This window comes from Carcharhinus amblyrhynchos, chromosome 4, assembly GCF_965287045.1.
Source record: "Carcharhinus amblyrhynchos chromosome 4, sCarAmb.v2.hapA, whole genome shotgun sequence".
Lineage (NCBI taxonomy): Eukaryota > Metazoa > Chordata > Chondrichthyes > Carcharhiniformes > Carcharhinidae > Carcharhinus > Carcharhinus amblyrhynchos.
Genome location: NC_137327.1, coordinates 3689837 through 3716249, shown reverse-complemented (window position 1 = coordinate 3716249; position 26413 = coordinate 3689837). Strand labels below are relative to the sequence as shown.

At 47.2% G+C, this 26413-nt stretch overlaps 1 protein-coding gene across 2 annotated transcripts in view; it reads left to right on the top strand.

Moving 5' to 3' along the window:
• bean1 (brain expressed, associated with NEDD4, 1) overlaps positions 1-26413 on the top strand; it is an 83352-nt gene that overhangs the window by 36723 nt on the left and 20216 nt on the right. For both annotated transcript variants that reach the window (XM_080188059.1, XM_080188058.1), the window contains 2 exons: positions 19134-19343; positions 24399-24540. In XM_080188059.1, coding sequence (XP_080044185.1) covers positions 19134-19343; positions 24399-24540 — 352 coding nt within the window. The remainder of the gene's footprint in view (positions 1-19133; positions 19344-24398; positions 24541-26413) is intronic.

The following is a 26413-nucleotide window of genomic DNA, read 5'->3' as shown; positions in this document are numbered from 1 at the left end:
CAGTATCAGTCGCTGCATCTGCGAGCTGTCTTCTGAGACCTTCAAGTGGCTCAGTCACTCAAAGGACAAGGCTGAAAGTTAATGAAGTCAGTCTTCATCACTCCCTTCAGCATACGTGTCCGTCTTTCTCTCGCTCTCTCAGATACATGGGTAAGATGGATATAGAGGGATATGGACCGAACGTGGGCAATTGGGACTAGTTTAGTGATTTAAAAAAAAAGGGCAGCATGGAAAAGTTGGGCCGAAGGGCCTTTTTCCATGCTGTAAATCTCTATGATTCTCCCAAATGATCACAGATATATCTGTGTGCAAACTTACATATATATACAGACATTATACATATGCACACATATGTGCACATGAAGGGGAAACAATGGCCTAATGGTATTATTGCCAGGCTATTAATCCAGAGCCTCAGCTAATGGGCGGCACAGTAGCACAACGGTTAGCACTGCTGCTTCACAGCTCCAAGGTCCTGGGTTCGATTCCCGGCTCGGGTCACTGTCTGTGTGGAGTTTGCACATTCTCCTCATATCTGTGTGGGTTTCCTCCAGGTACTCCGGTTTCCTCCCACAGTCCAAAGATGTGCGGGTTTGGTTGATTGGCCTTGCTAAGAAGTTGCCCCTTAGTGTCCAGAGATGCATAGGTTAGAGGGATTAGTGGGTATAATGCGTGGGGATATGGGGGTAGGGCCTGGGTGGGATTGTGTTCGGTGCAGACTTGATGGGCTGAAGGGCCTCTTTCTGCACTGTAGGGTTCTATGATTAATGTTCTGGTGACCCATCCTGGCCCGGAAGATAGTGGAATTTGAGTTCAATAAAAAATACCTGAAATTAAGAGTGACGTGCTGGTTAGGTGCATTGACCCAAAAAGGCACCAGACTGTAGCGACTAAGAGAATTTCACAGTAACTTCATTGCAGTGTTAAAGTAAGCCTTACTTGTGACTAATAAGCTTACTTAACTTAAGAATCTACCAATGACCATGAAACCATTGTCAACTGTCGGAAAAACTCACCTGGTTCACTAATGTCCTTTAGGGAAGGAAATCTGCTGTCCTTACCCGGGTCTGGCCCACATGTGACTCCAGAGCCGCAGCAATGGGGTTGACTCTCAACTGCCCTCCAAGGGCAACTAGGGATGGGCAATACATGCTAGCCAGCCAGCGATGCCCAGGTCCCACGAATGAATAACAAAAAACACACATCATGGTCAGAAAAGGTGAAAAAAGCAAAGCTGAGACGAGGAAAATGGATCTAACACAATGTCGTTTCAGAGTATGGAATAAACCACCTGCTTTAATAGTAGAAATTAGACAGAAAGAGATTGCAGGCTTTAAGTGAAAGTGGGATAATGGGATCCACTTCTCTCCCCACTCCTCCACCACGCCCCACCCCAATCCCCCACCCTTCACCAGTCCTTACACCAGTCGCCCCTGCCTCCCCAAAGGGTGAACTGCGCTTTGAAAGCGTCCGCTCGGTGGGCCGATTATTTCCCTTCTGCTCTACAGCATCCCATCCACCTCTGATTGTAAAAAGCAGACCCGTTTAATTGGAGTCGGACCCAACCCAAAGGAGGATGCTTGGAGGCCAGTTATCAGCAGGACAGAGCAGGACCTCAGCCTGACAACCTTCGGCTGCTTCTTCAATGACACCTTCTCTCCATCATAAGGTCAGAAGTGAGGATGTTCACTAATGTTCAGCACCCTTTGTGATTCCCCAGATACCAAAGAACAAAGAAAACAAAGAAAATTACAGCACAGGAACTTGTGTTCGGCCTACAAACCCGTGCTGCCCATGATGTCCGAGCTAAACAGAAAGATTTTTCTGCCGTTATTCAATCCATATCCCTCTATTCCCTCCCTATTCATGTACCCGTCCAGATGTTTCTCAAATGTTGCTAATGTGCCTGCTTCCATCACCGTCTCTGGCAGCACGCTCCAGGCACCCACCACTCTCTGTGTGAAAAACTTCCCCCGCACAGTTCCCTTAAACTTTCCTCCTCTCGCCTTGAGTTGGGAGTGCCCCCTTGAAATTGACACTTCCACCCTGGGAAAAAGCCTCTGACTATCCACCCTGTCTGTGATTCTCTGCTTTGTACATTGAACAAACTCACTGCAGCAAGTTAGAATTCATCATCAGTATTGTAAGTTATTTTGTAACAGTGGGATAATGATTAATGTATTGTCAATCCCATTGACATCTTATCTAGAAATGAGACAACTTAAACTCGGAGTGTTGTTCCTTCAGATTGTAAATTCTTTTTAGTGATTTTAACAATTTTATATGAAAATGTTTTGCTTACTTTTCCTTTCTGACTCCTTACTTCTTTCTTCCATAATCCAATCTTTCCTTGCCTCTCTTTGCTTCTTTTCACACCTTGGGGGTGGTACGATGGCATGGTGGTTAGCACTGCTGTCTCACAGTGCCAGGGACCCAGGTTCAATTCCAGCCTTGGGTCACTGTCAGTGTGGAGTTTGCACGTTCTCCCCGTGTCTGCGAGGGTTTCCTCCGGGTGCTCCAGTTTTCCCCCACAGTCCATAGATGGGGGGCGTTAGGTTGATTTGCTATGCTAAATTCCCCCTAGTGCCAAGAGGATTAGCAAAGGGTAAATGCAAGGACTCGGGGCTGGGTAGGGTTGTTGTAGGTGCAGGCTCCATGGGCAAAATGGCCTCCTTCTGCTCCATGGGGATTCTATGATTTAACTGCAACCCCTGTTCCAGCTCCATTGTTGTTCTGTTTCTTTCCCAGTCCTTAAATCTTACTAAGTAAATAAACCACTGCTCCCACTGTTCATATAATCCCAGATTCTCTCTTTACCATTAACACATATAATCATCAGCTGATATATCCAGCAGGTTAGAGCACAGAATCCTTTGTGCTGAATGATTCAGGTGGATGTCTCACTGAGTACATTGCGAGGTTTGTTTTCGGTGTTAGGTAGGGTGCAAATATTGACAAGTATCCAAGGGGAAACCTCTCTGCTCTTTGTTGAAATGGGGCAATAGGTCCTCTCGGGTTCCCCTGACAGGGCAGGCAGGGTCTTGGCTGAATGCCTCAAATGAAAGGTAGCAGCTCAGACCATGCAGCACTCCCTCATGCTGCATTGGCACTAAGTATTAATAGGATTAATGGAGGTGAAAACTCTGATAGTACATGCACTGGCCTCTCACGGTGTGAGATGAACTTGTTGATTGAATGGGAAGTAATGAAGTTGATGCCAAAACATTGAATGTATTCAAGAGGTGATTAGATATAGCACTTGGGGTGAATGGAATGAAGAGCTTGTCATATGAGGAATGGTTGAGGACTCTGGGTCTGTACTCGTTGGAATTTAGAAGGATGAGGGGGGACCTTATTGAAACTTACAGGATATTGCGAGGCCTGGATAGAGTGGACGTGGAGAGGATGTTTTCACTAGTAGGAAAAACTAGAACCAGAGGGCACAACCTCAGACTAAAGAGACGATCCTTTAAAACAGAGATGAGGATGAGTTTCTTCAGCCAGAGAGTGGTGAATCTGTGGAACTCTTTGCCGCAGAAGGCTGTGGAGGCCGGGTCATTGAGTGTCTTTAAGATAGAGATAGATAGATTCTTGATTAAGGGATCAGGAGTTATGGGGAAAAGGCAGGAGAATGGGGATGAGAAAAATATCAGCCATGATTGAAAGGCGGAGCAGATTTGATGGGCCGAGTGGCCTAATTCTGCTCCTATGTCTTATGATTTTATGGGATCAAAGGTTATGGGGAGAAGGCAGGATTAGGCTATTGGGTTGGATGATCAGCCATGATCGTAATGAATGGTGAAGCAGGCTCAAAGGGCCAAATGGCCTCCTCCTGCTCCTGTCTTCTATCTTCAGCAGGAGATAAAGTCCAGCAAAGAGATGACAGACGTGGACCGACATTCACTGATTACAATCTTCTGTAAGCAGAAATTACCAGCTTGGGTGAATCTCATCAGAAGAAGTAGACTTAATTTGAAAAGTTCCCTTTGGTCTGACCCTATCATTGAGCTGGTTTTTCAGAACAAACTCCCTGAACCTTCCTTCTCTTCACAAGATGGATTTTGCAAACTGACATTACAGGTGCAATGCTTACCCAGACAGAGCAGAAAGAGAATCTCACGGGTTACACAGCCCATTATTGGGTTATCAAGGGGCTGTAATTTCACACTTCAATATCACCAATATCTACAGCCTTCCCTCGAAAGATCCACACAACCTATTATTATATAGAATAACAGATACCCGGGAGTGAGTTACAGACTGGAATCTAATCGAGGGGTTCGGGGTGGTTTATATATAGAATAACAGATACCCGGGAGTGAGTTACAGACTGGAATCTAATCGAGGGGTTCGGGATGGTTTATATATAGAATAACAGATACCCGGGAGTGAGTTACAGACTGGAATCTAATCGAGGGGTTCGGGGTGGTTTATATACAGAATAACAGATACCTGGGAGTGAGTTACAGACTGGAATCTAATCGAGGGGTTCGGGATGGTTTATATATAGAATAACACATACCCGGGAGTGAGTTACAGACTGGAATCTAATCGAGGGGTTCGGGGTGGTTTATATACAGAATAACAGATACCTGGGAGTGAGTTACAGACTGGAATCTAATCGAGGGGATCGGGTTGGTTTATATATAGAATAACAGATACCCGGGAGTGAGTTACAGACTGGAATCTAATCGAGGGGTTCAGGGTGGTTTATATATAGAATAACAGATACCCAGGAGTGAGACACAGACTGGAATCTAATCGAGAGGTTCGGGGTGGTTTATATATAGAATAACAGATATCCGGGAGTGAGTTACAGACTGGAATCTAATCAAGGGGTTCGGGTGGTTTATATATAGAATAACAGATACCCGGGAGTGAGTTACAGACTGGAATCTAATCGAGGGGTTCGGGATGCTTTACATATAGAATAACAGGTACCCGGGAGTGAGTTACAGACTGAAATCTAATCGAGGGGTTCGGGATGGTTTATATGTAGAATAACAGATACCCGGGAGTGAGTTACAGACTGGAATCTAATTGATGGGGCCGGAGTGGTTTATATGTAGAATAACAGATACCCAGGAGTGAGTTACAGACTGGAATCTAATTGAGGGGTTTGGGGTGGTTTATATATAGAATAACAGATACCCGGGAGTGAGTTACAGACTGGAATCTAATCGAGGGGTTCGGGGTGGTTTATATATAGAATAACAGACTCCCGGGAGTGAGTTACAGACTGGAATCTAATCGAGGTGTTCGGGGTGGTTTATATATAGAATAACAGATACCCGGGAGTGAGTTACAGACTGGAATCTAATCGGGGGGTTCGGGATGGTTTATATATAGAATAACAGATACCCGGGAGTGAGTTACAGACTGGAATCTAATCAAGGGGTTCGGGATGGTTTATATATAGAATAACAGATACCCGGGAGTGAGTTACAGACTGGAATCTAATTGAGGGGTTCGGGATGGTACGGAACTAACAGAGGTCTGTAAAACATTTTCAGTAAAATTAGTATCTTTGTTGCAGGAGTATTTCTTCAAAATCAGGATCTCGTGTTGTATTTTCACCAAAGCCTTTCGCAGAAGCACAGTTTCTCACTCTGGAGAAATGCTAAATAAAGCTATCCAAGTGTAAAAACAGGGCTCGAACTATAAATACAAAATTCTGACAAGAATCTGACCTAGTGACTTGTTTATAGTTGTAGAATGTGAAAGTATAATAAAGAACTGATTTCCCCTGAGATTGAAAGACAGTTTCACGTCTGATGAGTTCAGTATTACCTGAGGTATAAACACCTTTCCATGAATCTGCCTTCAATATCAGCATCTATTACTGAGGAAAACAGCTGCTAACTTCCAATCTTATTCCAAGACAATATCTTTCTTTCAAATTCAAGGTTGGTAGCAACATTATAACTGCTTCTTCCTTGAGTCTATGTTTGTATAGCATCCATAGAATCCCTACAATGCAGAAGGAGGCCATTTGGCCCATCGAGCCTGCACTGAGTCTCCAAAAGAGCATCTTACCCAGCCACCCGCCCCCACCCCCAGCTGGTGCGGTGACACACACTATGTAAACAATCTGGAAAGGGAAAGACTGTTACCATCTCCTTAACATGTAGAATCAATGCCAATATATTCTTTAAATTCTCCTTTGTAAAAATAAGCCTCGCAGGCTTTATAAAAATAATTCATTCAAACTCCAGTGAATCTTCATTTATAACACAAGGAACAGTGTCTGTCTAACAAGCTGTGTCAAGCAATTCTGGTGAGGCCACAGCTACAGCACTGTGTGCAGTTCTGGTCACCACATTATAGGAAGGGTGTGAATGCACTGGAGGGGGTGCAGAGGAGATTCACCAGGATGCTGCCTGGGATGGAACATTTAAGTCATGAGGAGAGGTTGGAGAGGCTTGGATTGTTTTCGTTGGAGCAGAGAAGACTGAGGGGCGACCTGATTAAGGTGTTCAATATTATGAGGGACATGGACAGGGTGGATAGGGAGCAACTGTTCCCTTAGCTGAAGGGTCAGTTACCATAAGACCATTGGACACGAGAAGACTTTGGCTGATAGGATTAAGGAGAATCCTAAGGCTTTCTTTAGATATGTTAAGAATAGAAGATTGGTTAGGGCAAGATTAGGGCCAGTCAGAGACAGCCGTGGGAAGTTATGTGTGGAACCAGAAGAGATTGGAGAGGCACTGAACAAATATTTCTCTTCGGTATTCACGCAGGGAGACGTAAATGTAGTTGTGGAGAACACTGGGTTACAGGGTTGTAAACTGGATAGTATTGCAGTAGATAAGGAGGATGTGCTAGATATTCTTGAGGGTTTGAAAATAGATAAGTCCCCTGGGCCGGACGGGATTTACCCTAGGATTCTCTGGGAGGCAAGAGAGGCGATTGCAGAGCCTCTGGCTCTGATCTTCAGGTCGTCGTTGGTCACAGGTATAGTGCCAGAAGACTGGAGGATAGCGAATCTTGTCCCATTGTTTAAGAAGGGGAATAGAGACTTCCCCGGGAATTATAGACCGGTGAGTCTTACTTCTGTTGTGGGCAAAGTATTAGAAAAAATTATTAGGGATAGGATTTATAGTTACTTAGAGAATAATGGATTGATTGGAGATAGTCAGCACGGTTTTGTGAAGGGTAGGTCGTGCCTTACTAACCTTATTGAGTTTTTTGAGAAAGTGACCAAAGAGGTGGATGGGGGTAAGGCAGTTGACGTGGTATATATGGACTTTAGTAAGGCGTTTGATAAGGTTCACCATGGAAGGCTTCTGCAAAAAATGCAGATGTATGGGATTGAGGGTGATTTAGTTAATTGGATCAGGAATTGGCTAGCAGATAGAAGACAGAGGGTGGTGGTTGATGGAAAGTATTCGTCATGGAGTTCAGTTACAAGTGGTGTGCCTCGGGGATCTGTTTTGGGGCCACTGCTGTTTGTAATTTTTATAAATGATCTGGATGAGGGTATAGAAGGATGGATTAGTAAATTTGCTGATGACACCAAAGTCGGAGGAGTGGTAGATAGTGAAGAGAGGTATCATAGTTTACAGAGAGACTTGGACAACTTGCAGAGCTGGGCCGAGAGGTGGCAGATGGAGTTTAATGCGGAAAAGTGTGAGGTAATTCACTTTGGCAGGAATAACAGATGTGTAGAGTGTAGGGCTAACGGTAGGACTCTGAATAGTGTTGACGAACAGAGGGATCTAGGTGTATATGTGCATAGATCCCTGAAAGTTGGAAATCAAGTCGATAAGGTTGTTAGGAAGGCATACGGTGTCTTGGCGTTTATTGGTAGGGGGATTGAATTTAGGAGCCGCAACGTCATGTTGCAACTGTACAAAACTCTGGTGCGGCCGCACTTGGAGTATTGTGTACAGTTCTAGTCCCCACATTATAGGAAGGATGTGGAGGCTTTGGAGAGGGTGCAGAGGAGGTTTACCAGGATGTTGCCTGGTATGGAGGGGAGGTCCTATGAGGAGAGACTGAGGGATTTGAGGTTGTTTTCATTAGAAAGAAGGTGGCTAAGAGGGGACCTTATTGAAACATATAAGATGATTAGAGGTTTAGATAGGGTGGACAGCGATAGCCTTTTTCCTCGGATGGAGAAAGCTAGCACGAGGGGGCATGGCTTTAAATTAAGGGGGGGTAGTTATAGGACGGATGTCAGGGGTAGGTTCTTTACCCAGAGGGTGGTGAGGGATTGGAATGCCCTGCCTGCTGCAGTTGTAGCTGTGCCTAGTTTGGGGGCGTTTAAGAGATCCGTGGATAGGTTTATGGATGGAAAGGGATTGGTTTAGGTTAGAGGGTCATTGCTTTTTCTTAATTGGTCGGCGCAACATCGTGGGCCGAAGGGCCTGTTCTGCGCTGTAATGTTCTATGTATAGGAGCAGAACTAGGCCACTCGGCCCATCAAGTCTGCTCTGCCATTCAATCATGGCTGATATTTTTCTCATCCCCATTCTCCTGCCTTTTCCCCATAACTCCTGATCCCTTATTAATCAGGAACCTATCTATCTCTGTCTTAAAGACACTCAATGACCCGGCCTCCACAGCCTTCTGCGGCAAAGAGTTCCACAGATTCCCCACTCTCTGGCTGAAGAAATTCCTCCACATCTCTGTTTTAAAGGATCGTCCCTTTAGCCTGAGGTTGTGCCCTCTGGGTCTAGTTTTTCCTACTAGTGGAAACATCCTCTCCATGTCCACTCTATCCAGGCCTCGCAATATCCTGTAAGTTTCAATAAGATCCCCCCTCATCCTTCTAAACTCCAATGAGTACGGACCCAGAGTCCTCAACCGTTCCTCATACAACAAGCTCTTCATTGCAGGGATCATTCTTGTGAACTTCCCCTGGACCCTTTCCAAGGCCAGCACTTCCTTCCTTAGATATGGAACCTAAAATTGCCCACAATACTCCAAATGGATTCTGACTACAGCCTTATACAGCCTCAGAAGTACATCCCTGCTCTTGTATTCTAGCCCTCTCGACGTGAATACGAACCTTGCGTTTATGCTCTGAACTGCCGACTGAACCTGTAGATTAGCCTTAAGAGAATCTTGAACAAGGACTCCCAATTCCCTTTATGTTTCTGATTTCCTGAGCATTTTCCCATTTAGAAAATAGTCTATGTCTCCATTCCTCCTTCCAAAGTGCATAACCTCAACTTTTCCATATTTTTGACATCTGCCACTTCTTTGCCCACTTTCCTAAGCTGTCCAAGTTCGTTAATGTATGGTGTGAGAAGTTGCGGTCCCAACACCGACCCCTGAGGCTCAACACTAATCACCGGCTGCCATCCTGAAAAAGACCCCACTCTCTGTCTTCTGCCAGTCAGCCAATCCTCTATCCATGCCAGGATCTTACCCTTAACACCATGGGTACTTAACTTATTTAACCATCTCCTATGCGGCACCTTGTCAAAGGCCTTCTGGAAATCTAAATAAATCACATCCACTTGTTCTCCTTTATCTAACTTCCTTGTTACTTCCTCAAAGAACTCTAATAGATTTGTCAGATATGACCTCCCCTTGATGAAGCTGTGCTGACTCAGTCCTGTTTTATAATGTACTTCCAAGTACTCTGCAATCTCATCTTTAATTACGGACTCTAAAATCTTGCCAATGACGGAAGTCAGGCTAACCGGCCTATAATTTCCTGTCTGCTGCCCCTCTTCCTTCTGAAAGAGCAGTGTTACGTTAGCTACTTCACAGTCATGAGGAGATATAGCTTCAAGAGGCAGGAGGTTTTGCAGGGAGGTGAGGAAAAGCTTTCTTACCCAGAGGGCGGTGATGGTCAGGAATGCCCTGTCTGGAAGGTGGTGGAGGCAAATTGCCAACTTTCCGGCATAATCCTGGAGTCCAGGAATAGAAGATTAACCTTTAGGAGACAGTTGGAAGCAAAAAAAATCTAGGAGAGCAATCAGAGGGAGGATTAAGTGGAGTTGTGAGTCTTTATTTCATTTTCTTTGATTGGTTTTGTTGGTCAGCTGGATTGGAGATGAGAGTAAAGCTGTTGTATCATCCCAAGATGTGCGGGTTAGTTGGATTGGCCGTGCTAAATTGCCCCCTTAGTGTCCCGGGATGCGTAGGTGAGAGGGATTAGAGGGGTAAATATGTGGGGTTATGGGGATAGGGCCTGGATGGGATTGCGGTCAGTGCAGATTCGATGGGCCAAGTGGCCTCCTTCTGCACTGTAGGGATCCTATGATTCTGTGATCTGACCATGTAATAAAGGACCTTTCTAATTGGTGATGGGAAGGTGGGTGGTTGGGGGGTGGGGGTTGGGAGCGGGGTGCAGGGTGGGGGGGTGGTGAGATGGGGGGGTTGGGGGCAGGGTGCAGGGTGGGGGGGTGGTGAGATGGGGGGTTGGGGGCAGGGCGCGGGGTTGGGGGGTGGGGGTTGGGAGCGGGGTGCAGGGTGGGGGGGGTGGTGAGATGGGGGGGTTGGGGGGTGGGGGTTGGGAGCAGGGTGCAGGGTGGGGGGGTGGTGAGATGGGGGGGTTGGGGGGGTGGGGGTGGGGAGCGGGGTGCAGGGTGGGGGGGGTGGGGAGATGGGGGGGTTGGGGGCAGGGCGGGGTGGGGGTGTTGAGGTGGGGGGGTGTTGAGGTGGGGGGGGGGGGGGGGTGTGGGGGTTGGGGGGGGGGGGGCGAGGTCGGGAAGAGTTGGTCCGATCGACACGTCGGGGAAGAGACTGGGAGCCTGGCCGGTTGGAGGAGAAGCCCCGGGGGTGGGGGCTGAGGGGCTGAGGGCCTGAGGGGCTGAGGGGCTGAGGGGAGTGGGGAAGGCGTTTGCAGCAAGCCGGCCGTGCCACTAAATGTCATGTTCATCACACGGTGTTAGGATGGCCCTTTAGAAAGGAGCACTCGGTCTCCATGGTAACTTATTACGTTAGCAGCAACTTAGCCTGCAGCTGTCAGACACAGCAGCGGGGCTTTGATGGATGTATAATTAGCTTCCTGGTCCCTCAGTTGTCTGAAAGAAAATAAACACAAGGATTTTGTACAGCACTGGGTTCGAGGTGAGGGGCAGGGGATTTGGGGGGATTTGAGGAAATACGTCTTTACCCAGAGGATAAGTTTAGGAGTTTCTCACTGACTCGATGGGCTGAAGGGCCTCGGCTGCACTGAATGATTCTATTAGCACCTTCTCAAACACTGCATGTCTCAAAGCCCTTTCCAGCCAATCAAGTACTTTCTGAAGTGTGGTCGTCGTGGTAATGTCAGAAACGCAGCAGCCAATTTGTGCACAGCAAGCTCCCACAACAACAACGTGACATTCTTTTTATTCATTCGCTGGACATGGGCATCACTGACATTTATTGCCCATCCCTGGTTGCCCTTGGAGGGCAGTTGAGAGTCAACCACATTGCTGGGGCTCTGGAGTCACATGTAGGCCAGACCGGGTAAGGACGGCAGATTTCCTTCCCTAAGGGACATTAGTGAACCGGATCATCTGTTTATTGTAGCGTTAATTAACGGATTGATGTTTGTGGGGACAGCAGAGAGACTCTCCATGTAACGCTGTGGTATATTTCACACTTGAGAGAGCAGACAGGGCTTAGTCTGATGTCTCATCTGAAAGGTGGCGTGTCCAACAGTGCAGCAGTCCCTCAGTGGAGGTTTGTACACAATCTGAGCTAGAGTGAGCCTTGAAACTTCAGACTCTGGCAAGATTTCCATTGACACAGTGGACAGAATTGCACAATCCCCACCAGCAGGTTTGTAAGGTGGGGTGTTCTGTAAAATTCCCCACGTGACCCTCCTCCACCCACCCTGATCTCTCAATAATTGACACCTCACCTGACAAAGAAGCAGCGCTCCGAAAGCTAGTAGAGTTTGCTGCCAAATAAACCTGTTGGACTTTGACCTGGTGTTGTGAGACTTCTTACTCTGTCAATAATTGTACAGGGTCGAAAGAGGCCCTTAATGCCCCTGTCAGCGCTCACCACGATAGTGGTCCTTAAGAGCTCTTTCCCAACTGGCCACAGTGTTTGGTCGGCCAGTGAGAGAGGTTCAGGTGTTGGGGGAAACCTAGTACATCACCCTGCTCTGGTTTCAGGCAAGAAAAGGAAGGTTTGTTTATTCATTCAAGGGATGTGGGCATCGCTGGCTGGGCCAGCACTTACTGCCCATCCCTAATCACCCTCGAGAAGGTGGTGGTGAGCTGCCTTCTCAAGTTGTTGTTGTTCCCACGGCCGTAGATATATCCACAGCGCTGTTAGGGAGGGAGTTCCAGCATTCTGACCCAGTGACTGTGAAGAAACAGCGATGTATTTCCAAGGCAGGATGTTGAATGGTTGGAGGGGTATTTCTAGGTGGTGCTGTTCCCAGGTATCCACTGCCTTTGTCCCTCTAGATGATCATGTTGGTGGGTTTGGAAGGTGCTGCCTAAGGAGCCTTGGTGAATTTCTATAATGCATCTGAGAATTTGGAGATTATCAAACCAGATCCGTCATGACCTCATTGAATGATGGAGCAGACTCGATGGGCCAAATGGCCTAGTTCTGCCTGTGGAGGTGAGACTCGCCGTATGATTCTTAACCTCTGATGTGCTCTTACAACCACAGTATTTATATGGTTAGTCCAGTTCAAATTCTTAGTCAGTGTTTCCCACGGATGTTAATAGTGGGGGATTCAGTGATTGTAATGCAACTGAATATCCAGTGCGATGGTCAGATTCTCTCTTGTTGGGGGGGTGTCATTGCCTGGCACTGGTCAGCCGGAGCCTGGATATTGTCCAGGTCTTGCTGTGTTTGGACCTGGGACAGCTTCAGTATCTGAAGGGTCACGAATGATGCTGAACGTTGTGTAATCATTGGCGAACATCCTCACTGCTGGCCTTGTAATGGAAGGAAGGTCATTGATGAAGCAGCTGAAGATGGTTGGGTCTAGGACACCCCCGTTACAGACCCCCTTTCAAGCTCTCTGAGGTGGTACATCCTCCCCAGTGAAATCCCACCTCCAGCCAATTAACACTGCGCGGAGTGTTACATGGGCTGCAGGGCAGCCAGTGTTAGTGGGGGTGCGTTTCTCCACCAATGCTTCAGGTGGTGAAGTGGGATAGATTTCTACCCAATGACACCCCTGATTGCATGATTTCTGAAGTGAGCGTGTGTCCTGTTCATCAGCAGCCCAATGTCCCACCAACAGAAACTGCCTTGCTCCTTTCTCCTTCCCATTAAGTTGAACAATTCTATCGTTGTCCTTTGCTGTGTTAGGATTTTCCTTCGTGCCATTTTAACACTCACTGTGCCTGCCCTTCCCCCTCCACACCCTCTCTCTGTCGACAGGCAGGAATCCAAAATTAATGAGAAGCTGTTGTAAAATCCCAATGGAATTTGCCTGCCTTCCGGTCATCCACTCGTTTTGGCAACAAAACCCAGCAGTTGCCTTTTTGTTTGTCGAGCGATAAACTCTGCTGTCATCGCAAAGCCAATTTACTCGAAGAGCACCAGCGTGTGACTGAAACACTCACTGATTTCAGTCTGTCTCCTGAAGGGTTGGCAATGAGAGGCATCACCATAACTCAATGGATAGCACTCTGACCCCTGAACCAGCGGGCTGCAGGGTTCAGTCTGGCCTCAGGGTGGCACAGTGGTTAGCGCTGCTGCCTCACAGTGCACAGGGACCCGGGTTCAATTCCCGGCTTGGGTCATTGTGTGGAATCTGCATGTTCTCCCCGTGTCTGTGTGGGTTTCCTCTGGGTGTTCAGATTTCCTCCCACAGTCCAAAAGACGTGCTGGTTAGATGTACTGATTCGATTTATTAAATTTAAGTCTGCACCCCTTCATTGTGGAGTCCAAGAGGCGTAGACAAAAGTCGTAGGTAGAAGGAGGATTGGAATGAGGCACTCACTGAATGTTACAATGGGTGGCGTGGGGCTGAAGGGCCTGTTTCCTGTGCTGTGTTGTTCCTTGTTCTTTTTTATTATCACATGTATTAGTATACAGTGAAAACTATTGTTTCTTGCGCACTATACAGACAACATACCGTTCATAGAGAAGGAAAGGAGAGGGTGCAGAATGTAGTGTTACAGTCATAGCTAGGGTGTAGAGAAAGATCAACTTAATGCGAGGTAAGTCCATTCAAAAGTCTGACAGCAGCAGGGAAGAAGCTGTTCTTGAGTCGTTTGGGACATGATCTCAGAGTTCTGTATCTTTTTTCTGACGGAAGAAGGTGGAAGAGAGAATGTCCGGGGTGCGTGGGGTCCATAATTATACTGGTTGCTTTGCCGAGGATGCAGGAAGTGAGACGTGGCCGTGCTAAATTCTCCCTTAACGTACCCGAACAGGTGCCAGAGGGTGGCAACTAGAGGGATTTTCACAAAACTGGAAGGAAATTGAGTTGTGAGTGCAATACCTGTGGCTTCAGGATATTTCATTCAGATCACAGGCGATAGATAACACAGCGAGTGGTTAGTCAGGTTATCAAAAGGCAGTGGGGGAGGGGGCAGAAAGTCTGCAATTCACTCAAAGCGCAGACAAAGCTTTAATCCCCAAGATCAGCAAAGGATTCACGAGCCTCTGAAGGATATTGCTTTGCCTCGGAAAATGTTTTCTCTCTGAAAATCCCCTTTAATGAGCTTTCTCCTGCACGCTTGGTGTATGAGTTTGTCAAGCAAATGGTGTTACAGCAATTCCATCATTGTGGATGCAGTATGATGTTTTGGTAATGGATCTAGACCCAGCCACCAATGAAGGAAACATCTGGGCAGATGGTATTCTCACGATCACTAACCTGACTGCAATGGGCCTGAATCTCTCAGCATTGTCACATAGCCGGTAGCTTCCTCTCACATTCCCTGTAATTTCTCAATGATGCCCAGGAGGGACAAGAAACATTATTGTTCTTCCCGTTCCGATCAATATAATGGGTGTCACCGCGGAGAAAGTTACGTTTTGCACCCAGGCATCTAGTCAGACAACCTCCAATCAGGTATAGCAGAGCGGTGGCACAGTGGTTAGCACCGCTGCCTCACAGCGCCAGGGATCCGAGTTCAGTTCCTGCCTTGGGGTCACTGTCGGCGTGGAGTGTACACATTCTTTCCCGTGTCTGCGTGGGTTTCTTCCAGGTGCTCTGGTTTCCTCCCACATTCCAAAGATGTGCAGGTTAGATGGATTGGCCATGCTAAACTCTCTCTCAGTGTCAGGGGGATTAGTGGATTAATACATGGGGCTATGGGATAGGGCCTTGGTGGGATTGTTGTCAGTGCATTCTCGATGGGCTGAATGGCCTCTTTCTGTTCTGTGGGGATCCTTTGATTTTATAAGAGGGTTAGACATAAGTAAAGCTCCCTCTACACTGTTCCAATCAAACACTCCCAGGACAGGTACTGCACGGGGTTAGATACAGAGTAAAGCTCCCTCTACACTGTTCCAATCAAACACTCCCAGGACAGGTACAGCACGGGGTTAGATACAGAGTAAAGCTCCCTCTACACTGTCCCCATCAAACACTCCCAGGACAGGTACAGCACGGGGTTAGATACAGAGTAAAGCTCCCTCTACACTGTCCCCCATCAAACACTCCCAGGACAGGGACAGCACGGGGTTAGATACAGAGTAAAGCTCCCTCTACACTGTCCCCATCAAACACTCCCAGGACAGGGACAGCACGGGGTTAGATACAGAGTAAAGCTCCCTCTACACTGTCCCCCCATCAAACACTCCCAGGACAGGTACAGCACGGGGTTAGATACAGAGTAAAGCTCCCTCTACACTGTCCCCATCAAACACTCCCAGGACAGGGACAGCACGGGGTTAGATACAGAGTAAAGCTCCCTCTACGCTGTCCCCCATCAAACACTCCCAGGACAGGGACAGCACGGGGTTAGATACAGAGTAAAGCTCCCTCTACACTGTCCCCCCATCAAACACTCCCAGGACAGGTACAGCACAGGGTTAGATGCAGAGTAAAGCTCCCTCTACACTGTCCCCCATCAAACACTCCCAGGACAGGGACAGCACGGGGTTAGATACAGAGTAAAGCTCCCTCTACACTGTCCCCCATCAAACACTCCCAGGACAGGTACAGCATGGGGTTAGATACAGAGTAAAGCTCCCTCTACACTGTCCCCCCATCAAACACTCCCAGGACAGGTACAGCACGGGGTTAGATACAGAGTAAAGCTCCCTCTACACTGTCCCCCCATCAAACACTCCCAGGACAGATACAGCACAGGGTTAGATACAGAGTAAAGCTCCCTCAACACTGTCCCCATCAAACACTCCCAGGACAGGGACAGCACGGGGTTAGATACAGAGTCTACACTGTCCCATTTAAGTTATGCTACCGGCCTACCACACCAACTCTCACCAGCGAAGTGTTGCTATTTCCCAGTTAATATTTTATCCCCTGTCAGTTATTTCTCTCACTCCATTAACAATAACTGATTCAGCTTTACATGAAAGAAATAAAATATGGGTTTGTCTTGGCAACAAAGCAGTTTGTCTCATTTTGTTGCATTGTGAGGCACACTACTGACAAAATTCCCAGACAATCCCAAGACTGTTAGTGACCTTCTGAGTGGAGTTTGTGCAAGATTGCTGAGTTCAGAAACTTCTCGGAGACAATCGAAATGGGCGTTCCTTCATAGAACCAGCCAGCAGTGGATTATAACTGGATAATCTGTCTGAGTATTGCTGACCGAGGGATAAATATAAAGCAGGATACCAGGGGGAACTCCTCTTCAGCTCTTCAACATAGAGTCGTGGGATCTTTACCCCACGGGGAATGTAGATCTGACAGCATCTGCGGAGAGAGAGCAGAGCCAATGTTTCGAGTCCAGTTTAATATCTCCTATGAAAGATGGAATCTCTGACTGTGCAGCACTCTCGCAGCAGAATCATAGAATCGTTACAATGCAGAAGGCGGCCATTCAGCCCATCGAGTCTGCATCGACAACAATCCCACCCAGGCCCTTTCTCCGTATCCCCACATATTTACCCTGCTAATCCCCCACCAAGGGGCAATTTAGCATGGCCAATCAACCTAGCTCACGCATTTTTGGAGTGTGGGATGAAACCGGAGCACCCGGAGGAAACCCATGCAGATATGGGGAGAATGTGCAAATGGACAGTCACCCAAGACCGGAATTGAACCCAGGTCCACCACTGCTAACCACTGTGCCGCTGTGCCATTCCCAACTCTTAGTGAATACGCTCTTAGTGAATACACTCAAAACTGTGAGGAAGGAGGAGTGGGTTAGGAGAGGGTTAAAATCCACACACGGGGTTGGATGTTAAGGTGCAGTTCCCTTTGCCCAAGCCCCCAGCTAAAATGTCCGTGTGGTGTCCACCTGCAATCCCGAAACACTGTGGGCAGGATTAATTACTTCAATGCGAGACTTCCAACCCTATTTCAGGAAAGCATCTCGTCTTAGAGGGCAGCCAGCCAATCAGATGGCCTACATCTCTGTGTCATCCCAGCAGCACCTGGCTGGCATGGAAGGATCCCATAAGACCCAATTGGTCAGCATGAGTGGACCTATCGCCAAGTAATTGACTGATGTTATTTTATTCATTTGTAGCACGTGGGCATCGCTGGCTGGCCAGCATTTATTGCCCATCCCTAATTGCCCTTGAACTGAGTGGCTTGTTGGGCCACTTCAGAGGGCAATTAAGTGTCACCACATTACTGTCATGTAGGCCAGACCAGGTAAGGATGGCAGATTTCCTTCCCTAAAGGACATTAGTGAACCAGATGGGTTTTTCTGACAATGGTTTCATGGTCATCAGCAGATTCTTAATTCCAGATAATTTTTATTGAATCCAAATTCCACCATCTGCCGTGGTGGGATTCGAACCCCAGTCCCTAGAACACTAATTGAGTTCGTCCAGCAATAATACCACGAGACCATTGCCTCAGCAATGCCTTCAGCTACCTGGGACCTTAGAGCAGGAACTCTCTCCCAGACCTTCCCTATCGCTTGACCTCTTTTTCCTCCTTCCAGACAATCTTTAAAACCTAACTCTCTGGAAATCCACTTTCTGATCAGTCTGATGTCTCCCTGTGCGGCTCAGTGACGGGTTTTGCTCCTGCACAGCATCCCGGGATGTTTTACCATGTTGAAGGCACTATATAAATGCAGGAAGCTCTGTTTTAATCATTGTGTTTTAAGTATTCTCAAGACATGGGCTCTGCTGACAAGAGGAGCAGCTATTGTCGATCTTTAGTAGTCCTGAGAACTTAGTACAAGGAACTTTGATACAGCAATGATAAAAATGTCTAGAACACATATTTTTATGATAAATGTTGGACAGGACAGCAAGGGAACTCATTCTGTTTTCCAAAATATTACCTTGAGATATTTTATATCCACCTAAGATGCTAAACAAGTCTCCCATTACCAACAGAAAGATGGGACATCTGACAATATGAGTTGATAAATTAATCCCAAACCAGTTGGTGGTGTGAATCTAGATGCAATCCTTTCCTTGATAGAGTGCAGCATTACATATGTCTGCCTCCTACACCAACCCAGTGTTCCAGCGGTCTCTCTTTATAAGTGCTCTAGGTAATCAATTCAATTATAATGAACGCAGAATTCACTCAATATTGCAATGGGACTGTGAGCCTCAATTCCAAGGACATTTCCTGATGCCCTGGCCAACATTTATTCTGCAACAACATCAGCAAACAAGATTATCTGCTCATGATCACATTGCTGTTTGTGGGAGCTTGCAATGCACACATTATTGTCTGCTGTGTTTTCCACATTACCAGAAACCAGTAATGCATTGGCTATGAAACACTGTGGGAAATCCTGAGGTGGTGAAAGGCGCTAGTGAAATGCAGGTTTCTTCTTTCAGTTAGGATTTGTCGATGCTACCTGGATGGCCGGTGAGTAGCCTGTCTTTCTCTCAGTGCTCCTGTCAAGTTCCCCGTCGGAAACCAGAGTCGCTGGTTGGATTCTCAGTGGGAGTGTAGAGTACGTTACTGTTTGCTCGTTTCTCTTCATCACTGTCAAGTACATCGAATGTAGCGACACATTCCAAATGACAGCTGGAAACGCAACCTAGCCCTCGTCGCATTTGCCAGACTTAAAAAAATAGTCGGGTAATCTTTGAATGAAATGTTTGGAGTTCTTCGCTCTGCTAAAAGCTTCTCTCTCTCTGTTCAGAAATTCATTCAAACCAGACTGGTAGCCACAATGGATATCCACACTACAACGAGGGCAACAGCGATGCCAATTTGCTCGTCTCACCCCTGGTGGTGGCAGGAATTGTGATTGGATTGGTTCTCTTCCTATCCTGCATGACCATCATCGTGGGCAGCCTGAGAAAAGACGGCCGCTTAAGGGACTCTCATATCAGGACCGAGGCCAGTTACGGTGAGTCCCTCGCACGCTGCAACCCCCTCCGTAGCGCTCCGAGTACAAACCGCATCGTCAACTCTTCACGTTAAAGAGAGAGGCACCCCTTGGCTGTGTTCCCCACCCTCAATCCCACTTCCCCCGTCTCTGGATGTTTTCTAAGCAAAGACCTCCTCTCAAGATAGATCGATCTGAACATTGTCTCAGTGGTGAGGAGCTAGAGGAACAGACAGACTCCAACTACAGAAATCGCAAAGCTGAGGGAGGGGTAGAAAAATAATTCAATAAAGAAATGCACAGTGGTCAGCACTGCTGCCTCACAGAGCCAAGGACCAGGGTTCAATTCTGGCCTCGGGTCACTGTCTGTGTGGAGTTTGCATGTTCTCCCTGTGTCAGCATGGGTTTCCTCCGGGTGCTCCGGTTTCCTCCCACAGTCCAAAGATGTGCGGGTCGGGTGGGTTGGCCATGCTTAATTGCCCCTTAGTGTCTAAGGGTAGGTTAGGGGAATTAATCATGGGAAATATATGGGCTAATGGGGATCGGGCAGAGGGGAGGTCCTGGATGGAGTGCTCTTTTGGCGAGTCGGTGCAGACTCGATGGGCCAAATGGCCTCTTTCTGCTCCATCAGGATTCTATGGTTTTAAATATCTTTTTTTATTCATTCATGGGATTGAACATCACTGGCTGGGCCAGCATTTATTTCCCATCCCTAGTTGTCTGAGGGCAGTTGAGAGTCAACCACATTGCTGTGGCTCTGGGGTCGCAGGTAAGCCAGACCAAGTACGGACGGCAGATTTCCTTCCCTGAAGGACATGAATGAATCAGATGGGTTTTTACGACTTTCGACAATGGTTTAGGCTTTTAATTTTCTGATTTTTATTGAATTCAAATCTCACCACCCGCCATGGTGGGATTCGAACCCGGATCTCCAGAGCGTTACCCTGAGTCTTCAAATTACTCATCCAGCAACAATACCACTACTCCACCATCTCACCTAATGTCAGGACTTATCTCAAGAGGGCTGGATCAAGACCGCAGCTGGAGTAAGGGCGCTCACTTCTGGGCACCATATCTCAGGAAGGATATATTGACATTAAAATGGATGCAAGTCTTGTAGTTCAGTGAGTAATACCCCAACTTCCAACCCAAAAGCTCCGAGTTCAACTCAGGACGTGTTGGCCTCAGAAGGAGTTGAGTTAAGTCTTCCGTGGCGTAGATTCCTGTTGGCAGATAGGGTTGGAAATGAAATGTTGGGTTTGATGTTGGAGAACGGGCAGTAACAGTGGGACTCTACCCGAGGAAAGAGTGGGCTGTGAGAGAGGAGATAAGGGGAAGGAAATTGGAGGAAGCGACAGTGGCTGCTGAACCCGTATTCTGAATGAATCACTGACAACTCATTTTCATTTATGTAGCACTTTAACATGGTCAGACTTTCGGAGCTATTTCACAGGAACATTAGCAGACAGAATTTGGCACCAAGCCCCGCAAGATAATCGGGCCAAGAATTAAAAGCTTGGTCGAGGAGAGGGAAAATGATAAACACAAAATACTGCAGATGCTGGAATCTGAAACAAAAACAGAAAAATGCTGGAAAATCCCAGCAGGTCTGACAGCATCAGTGGAGAGAGAATAGAGCCAACATTTCGGGTCTGGATGACCCTTCATCAGATGAAGGGTCGTCTAGACTCAAAACGTTGGCAGACGAAGGGTCATCCAGACTCGAGGAGTTGCCTCCACTCTCTCTTCCCAGATGTTGTCAGACTTACTGAGATTTTCCAGCTTTTTTTTGTTTTTGTTTGAGAGAGAAGATGAGCTGTTTGGGTCAGGCATTGAGGATCTTTACTGATCGAGGCACAGCAGTGAATGGTGGAGTAATTAAGATTGGGGGCATTGAGGAAAACTAGATGAGCACAGAGATCTCGGAGGGTTGCGGGGCTGGAAAGGATTAGAGAGATAGGGAGAGATGAGGCCATAGTGGGGCTCAAAAATAAGGATGGGAATTTTAAAATCCCATTTTAGAATTCACTGCTGAACCGGGAGCCAGTGTCGGTCAGTGAGCACAGGAGGTGATGGGTGGGAGGGATTGGGGCTGGGTTCGGTGACAGGAAAGCAGAGTTCTGGGGGAGCTCACAGAGGGTGGAAGATGGAATTGGAATTAAAAACAAGGCAGCCAATCACAGACCACATTTTTAGGGTGGCAAAGAGGCCTGTTATCAAGTTAATAAGGTGAGCGATTGGACAAGGCACAGGATCCCATCCAAGCGTTGTGCTTTTAGCATTCAGCACCTCCCAGTTCAGCCAAATATAGAAACATAGCAATTAGGAGCAGGAGGAGGCCATTCGGCCCTCCAAGCCTGCTCCGCCATTCATTCTGATCATCCAACTCAATGCTGATCCCACCTTTTACCCAAATCCTTTGATCCCCTCCACCCTAAGTGCTATATCTAACTGCATCTTAAAAACGATATTTTGGCCTCACTGCTTCCTGTGGTATCAACTGCCACAGGTTGACCACTCCCTGGGTGAAGACATTTCTCCTCATCTCTGTCCTCAATTGTCTATCATGTATCCTCAGACTGTGACCCCTGATTCTGGACTCCCACCATTAAAAACAAAACAAAAAACAAACAAAATTACAACACAGGAACAGGCCCTTCAATCCTCCAAGCCTGCACCAACCATGCTGCCCGATTGAACTAAAACTCCCTACCCTTCTGGGAATCATATTCCTCTATTCCCATCCTATTCATGTATTTGTCCGGATGCCCCTTAAAACTCACTATCGTATCTGTTTCCACTCCCTCCCCTGGCAGTGAATTCCAGACACCCACCACCCTCTGTGTAAAAAAAACTTGCCTTGTACATCTCCTTTAAACCTTGCCCCTCACACCTTAAACCTGTGCCCCCCCAGTAATTGACTCTTCCACCCTGGGAAAAAGCTTCTGACTATCCACCCTGTCCATGCTCCTCATAATCTTGTAGACTTCTATCAGGTCTCCCCTCACCCTCTGTCAGTCCAGTGAGAACAAACTAAGTTTCTCCAACCTTTCCTCATAGCTAATGCCCCCCATACCAGGCAACATCCTGGTAAATCTTTTCTGTACCCTTTCCAAAGCCTCCACATCCTTCTGGTAGTGTGGCAGCCAGAATTGAACACTATATTCCAAGTGCGGCTTAACTAAGTCCTATAAAGCTTCAACATGACTTGCCAATTTTTAAACTCAGTACCCTGGCCGATGAACATTCATCTTGCATCTACTCTGTCTAGTCCTATTGGAATTTTATGGAGAATTCTATGAGACTCCCCACCCCCCCCACCTCTTCATTCTCCTGAATACAATCCTAACCGACTCAATCTCTCCTCATACATCAGTCCCAGAGATCAGTGAAAATTGACAATAAATCACTCATCCTGGCCTTAGATTGTGAGCTTTGAATAAAATCAGGAACCCGCGTGAACCATGAGATGGTGAAACACGCACCACCAGGGAACCATCAGGCGCATTGCTGACCCGAATTTAAATGTGCAGTGGTCATGTTGATTTAGCTCAATTGGTCGCACCTTGTCACCCGGAGCTGTGCAGCTGGGACGTGTCTGGGAATGTGATCACTTCGACTGGTTCAAGGTCGCAGACAGAAACTCTGCTGAGTTCAGGAACTTGGATAAATCTCCAGTTACCCGACTGCTTGGACGATGCAGCTTGTACAGTTTGGCATGTTATTGTCAAGAGAGCCATGGGCTAAATTTATTCCTGTTGCAGTACGTTACATCAATGGGCGTCTTGATTTACGTGCACTAGGGACAAGGGACCAATCTTTTGCCTCGAGCTCAGGTTACTAAACCCAGGGTAAAGTCACTCCTTTTCAAATGTCACTCACTCCTCCCTGGCTCCACAGCAGGCTGGCACAGTGGGTTAGCACTGCTGCCTCACAGCGCCAGGGACCAGGGTTCTATTCCCAGCTCGGGCCACCGTCAGTGTGGAATCAGCACGTTCTCCCCGTATCTGCGTGGGTTTCCTCCGGGCGCTCCAGTTTCCACCCACAGTCCAAAGATTTATGGGTTAGGTGGATTGGCCGTGCTAAATTGCTCCTCAGTCTCAGGGGGGGGTTAGCGGGGTAAATATGTGGGGTTACAGGAATAGGGCTTGGCTGGGATTGTGATCGGTGGAGACTCGATGGGCCAAATGGCCTCCTTCAGCACTGTCGGCATTCAGACAGATCAGGTGACCCCTCCGCACTCTCCACACACATCCAGTGAGCTGGGAAGTGAACGGTGATTGAGGAGTAGGAAATACCTCTCTGAGAGTGTACCACGTACCAAAACCAGAGCCAGTGGTGAGGAGACACCTTCTTTTAATTGAACTGAGTGGCCGATTAGACAATTCCAGAGGGTAATAATTGTCAACCCCATTGCTGTGGCTCTGGAGTCACATATAGGCCAGGCCAGGTAAGGATGGCAGATTTCCTTCCCTGAAGGTCACCTTTCGGGAAGGAAAAGATGGGTTTTTACAAAGGAACCAGATGGGTTTTTACAATAGTCCCATGATCGTTGTTGCTGTTCCTGTTATTTCATTCCAGATTTCTTTAACTCATTGATTTTATTTTCCCTATCTGCTATGTTGGAATTGCAGCTCACGTCTCCGATTCATCAGGCTTAGCTTCTGGATTGTTGGTCGGGTAACGTGACCATGGGGCGGCACGGTGGCACAGTGGGTTAACACTGCTGCCTCACAGTGCCAGGGACCCGGGTTCGATTCCCGGCTTGGGGTCACTGTCTGTGTGGAGTTTGCACGTTCTCCCCGTGTCTGCGTGGGTTTCCTCCAGATGCTCCGGTTTCCCACAGTCTGAAAGACATGCTTGTTAGGGTGCATTGGCCATGCTAAATTCCCCCTCAGTGTACCCAAACAGGCGCAGGAGTGTGGTGACTAGGGGGATTTTCACAGTAACTTCATAGCCGTGTGAATATCAGCCTATTTGCGACACTAATAAATAAACTTTTTTTTTGAGCACTCTGTGACCATGCCCAGACAGTAGTTAACACCATGATGTATTCTCTATGTTTCTATTCCACAGCCCCTGATGGCTTCTCATTTGGAGGATCGGTTGGAGAGCTGCGATCAACGTGTATCGAAGAGTATTCCCCCAATTTCGATTTTGACTCCTATATTGAGACACTGTCACAGATCAATGTGATGTATCAGGATTCCCCTCCACAGTGAGTATCTGCCTTCTCTGCTGCCACTCCCCAGGGAGCCGTGCTATCAGCAACAACACAAAAGTCAATAAAACATTCTCACGGGGGCTGATTCCAATGGGCCACTATCTCGTCCTAACCAGGGTGCTGAGTTTCCAAGTCTACACCTCCAATTTCTCTCCCAGTCACATAGCTCCCCCCCATTCAAAAAATAGCCCAGGTGTACAGATCTCAACAAGGCTTAAAACAGGTTTCCTGCATGCAATATTAACCATGATGTGGAGATGCCGGCGTTGGACTGGGGTTAACACAGTAAGAAGTCTGACAACACCAGGTTTAAGTCCAACCGATTAATTTGATAATAAACGCACAAGCTTTCGAGGTTTCCCTCTTCATCAGGTGAGTGGAGAGTCCTGGCCTCAGACAGAGCATATAACAGCACAGACAGTTTACAGATTACTGATTAGAATGTGAATCTTTACACCTAACCTGCTGTTCAAGTCCTAAAGTGGCCGACAATGTGAGTGGAAGGAGCACTGATCACAGGTTAAAGAGATGTGTATTGTCTCCATACAGCACAGTGAGTGAGGTTTAGTACAGTAAGTTTAGGTTTACTGTTTGCTAAACCTTACTGTGCTGTCTGGAGACAATACACATCTCTTTAACCTGTGCTCAATGCTCCTTCCACTCACATTGTGAGCCATTTTAAGACTTGAACAGCAGGTTAGTTGTAAAGATTCACATTCTAATCAGTAATCTGTAAACTTTGTGTGCTGTTATATGCTCTGTCCGAGGCCAGAACTCTCCATTCGCCTGACGAAGGGGCAAACCCCGAAAGCTTGCGAGTTTACTATCAAATAAATCGGTTGGACTTTAACCTGGTGTTGTCAGGCTTCTTACTGCAGTATTAGCCACAGTTTCCAAACTGCATTCAATAAATACTTGCAGGGGAAGCCATTTTTGCAGGCGATAGGAAAAGAGGGGAAGGGGTGGCGTAGTGGTATTGTCACTGGGCTAGTAATCCAGAGACCCACAGGAGCCGGGTTCAGTATTACAGAGTGTACATATTACAGAGAAGGAAGTACTGGAACCGTAAGACCGTAAGAGATAGGAGCAGAATTAGGCCATTCAGCCCATCGAGCCTGCTCTGCCATTCAATCATGGCTGATATTTTTCTCATCCCCATTCTCCTGCCTTTCCCCCATAACCCCTGATCCCCTTATTGATCAAGAACCTATCTGTCTCTGTCTTAAACACACCCAATGACCCGGCCTCCCTGCGGCAAAGAGTTCCACAGACTCGCCGTAAAGTCGGGACCTATGACTCTAAATCCCACCGTGGCAGATGGTGAAATTTGAATTCAATAAAAATCTAGGATTAAAAATCCAATGATGACCATGAAACCATGATTCCTCAGGGATCAGTGCTGGGACCTTTGCTGTTTGTAATATATATAAATGATTTGGAGGAAAATGTAACTGGAAGGATTAGCAAGTTTGCAGACAGCACAATGGTTGGTGGATTTGCAGATAGTGATGAGGACCATCAGAGGATACAGATCAGTTGGAGACTTGGGTGGAGAGATGGCAGATGGAGTTTAATCTGGATAAATGTGAGGTAATGCGTTTTGGAAGGTCTAATACAGATAGGAAATATATAGTAAATAGCAGAACCCTTAAGAGGCAAAGGGATCTGGGTGTACAGGTACACAGGTCACTGAAAGTGGCAATGCAGGTGGAGAAGGTAGTCAAGAAGGCATACGGCATGCTTGCCTTCATCGGCCAGGGCACTGAGTTTAAAAATTGGCAAGTCATGTTGCAGCTTTATAGAACCTTAGTTAGGCCGCACTTGGAATATAGTGTTCAATTCTGGTCACCACACTACCAGAAGGATG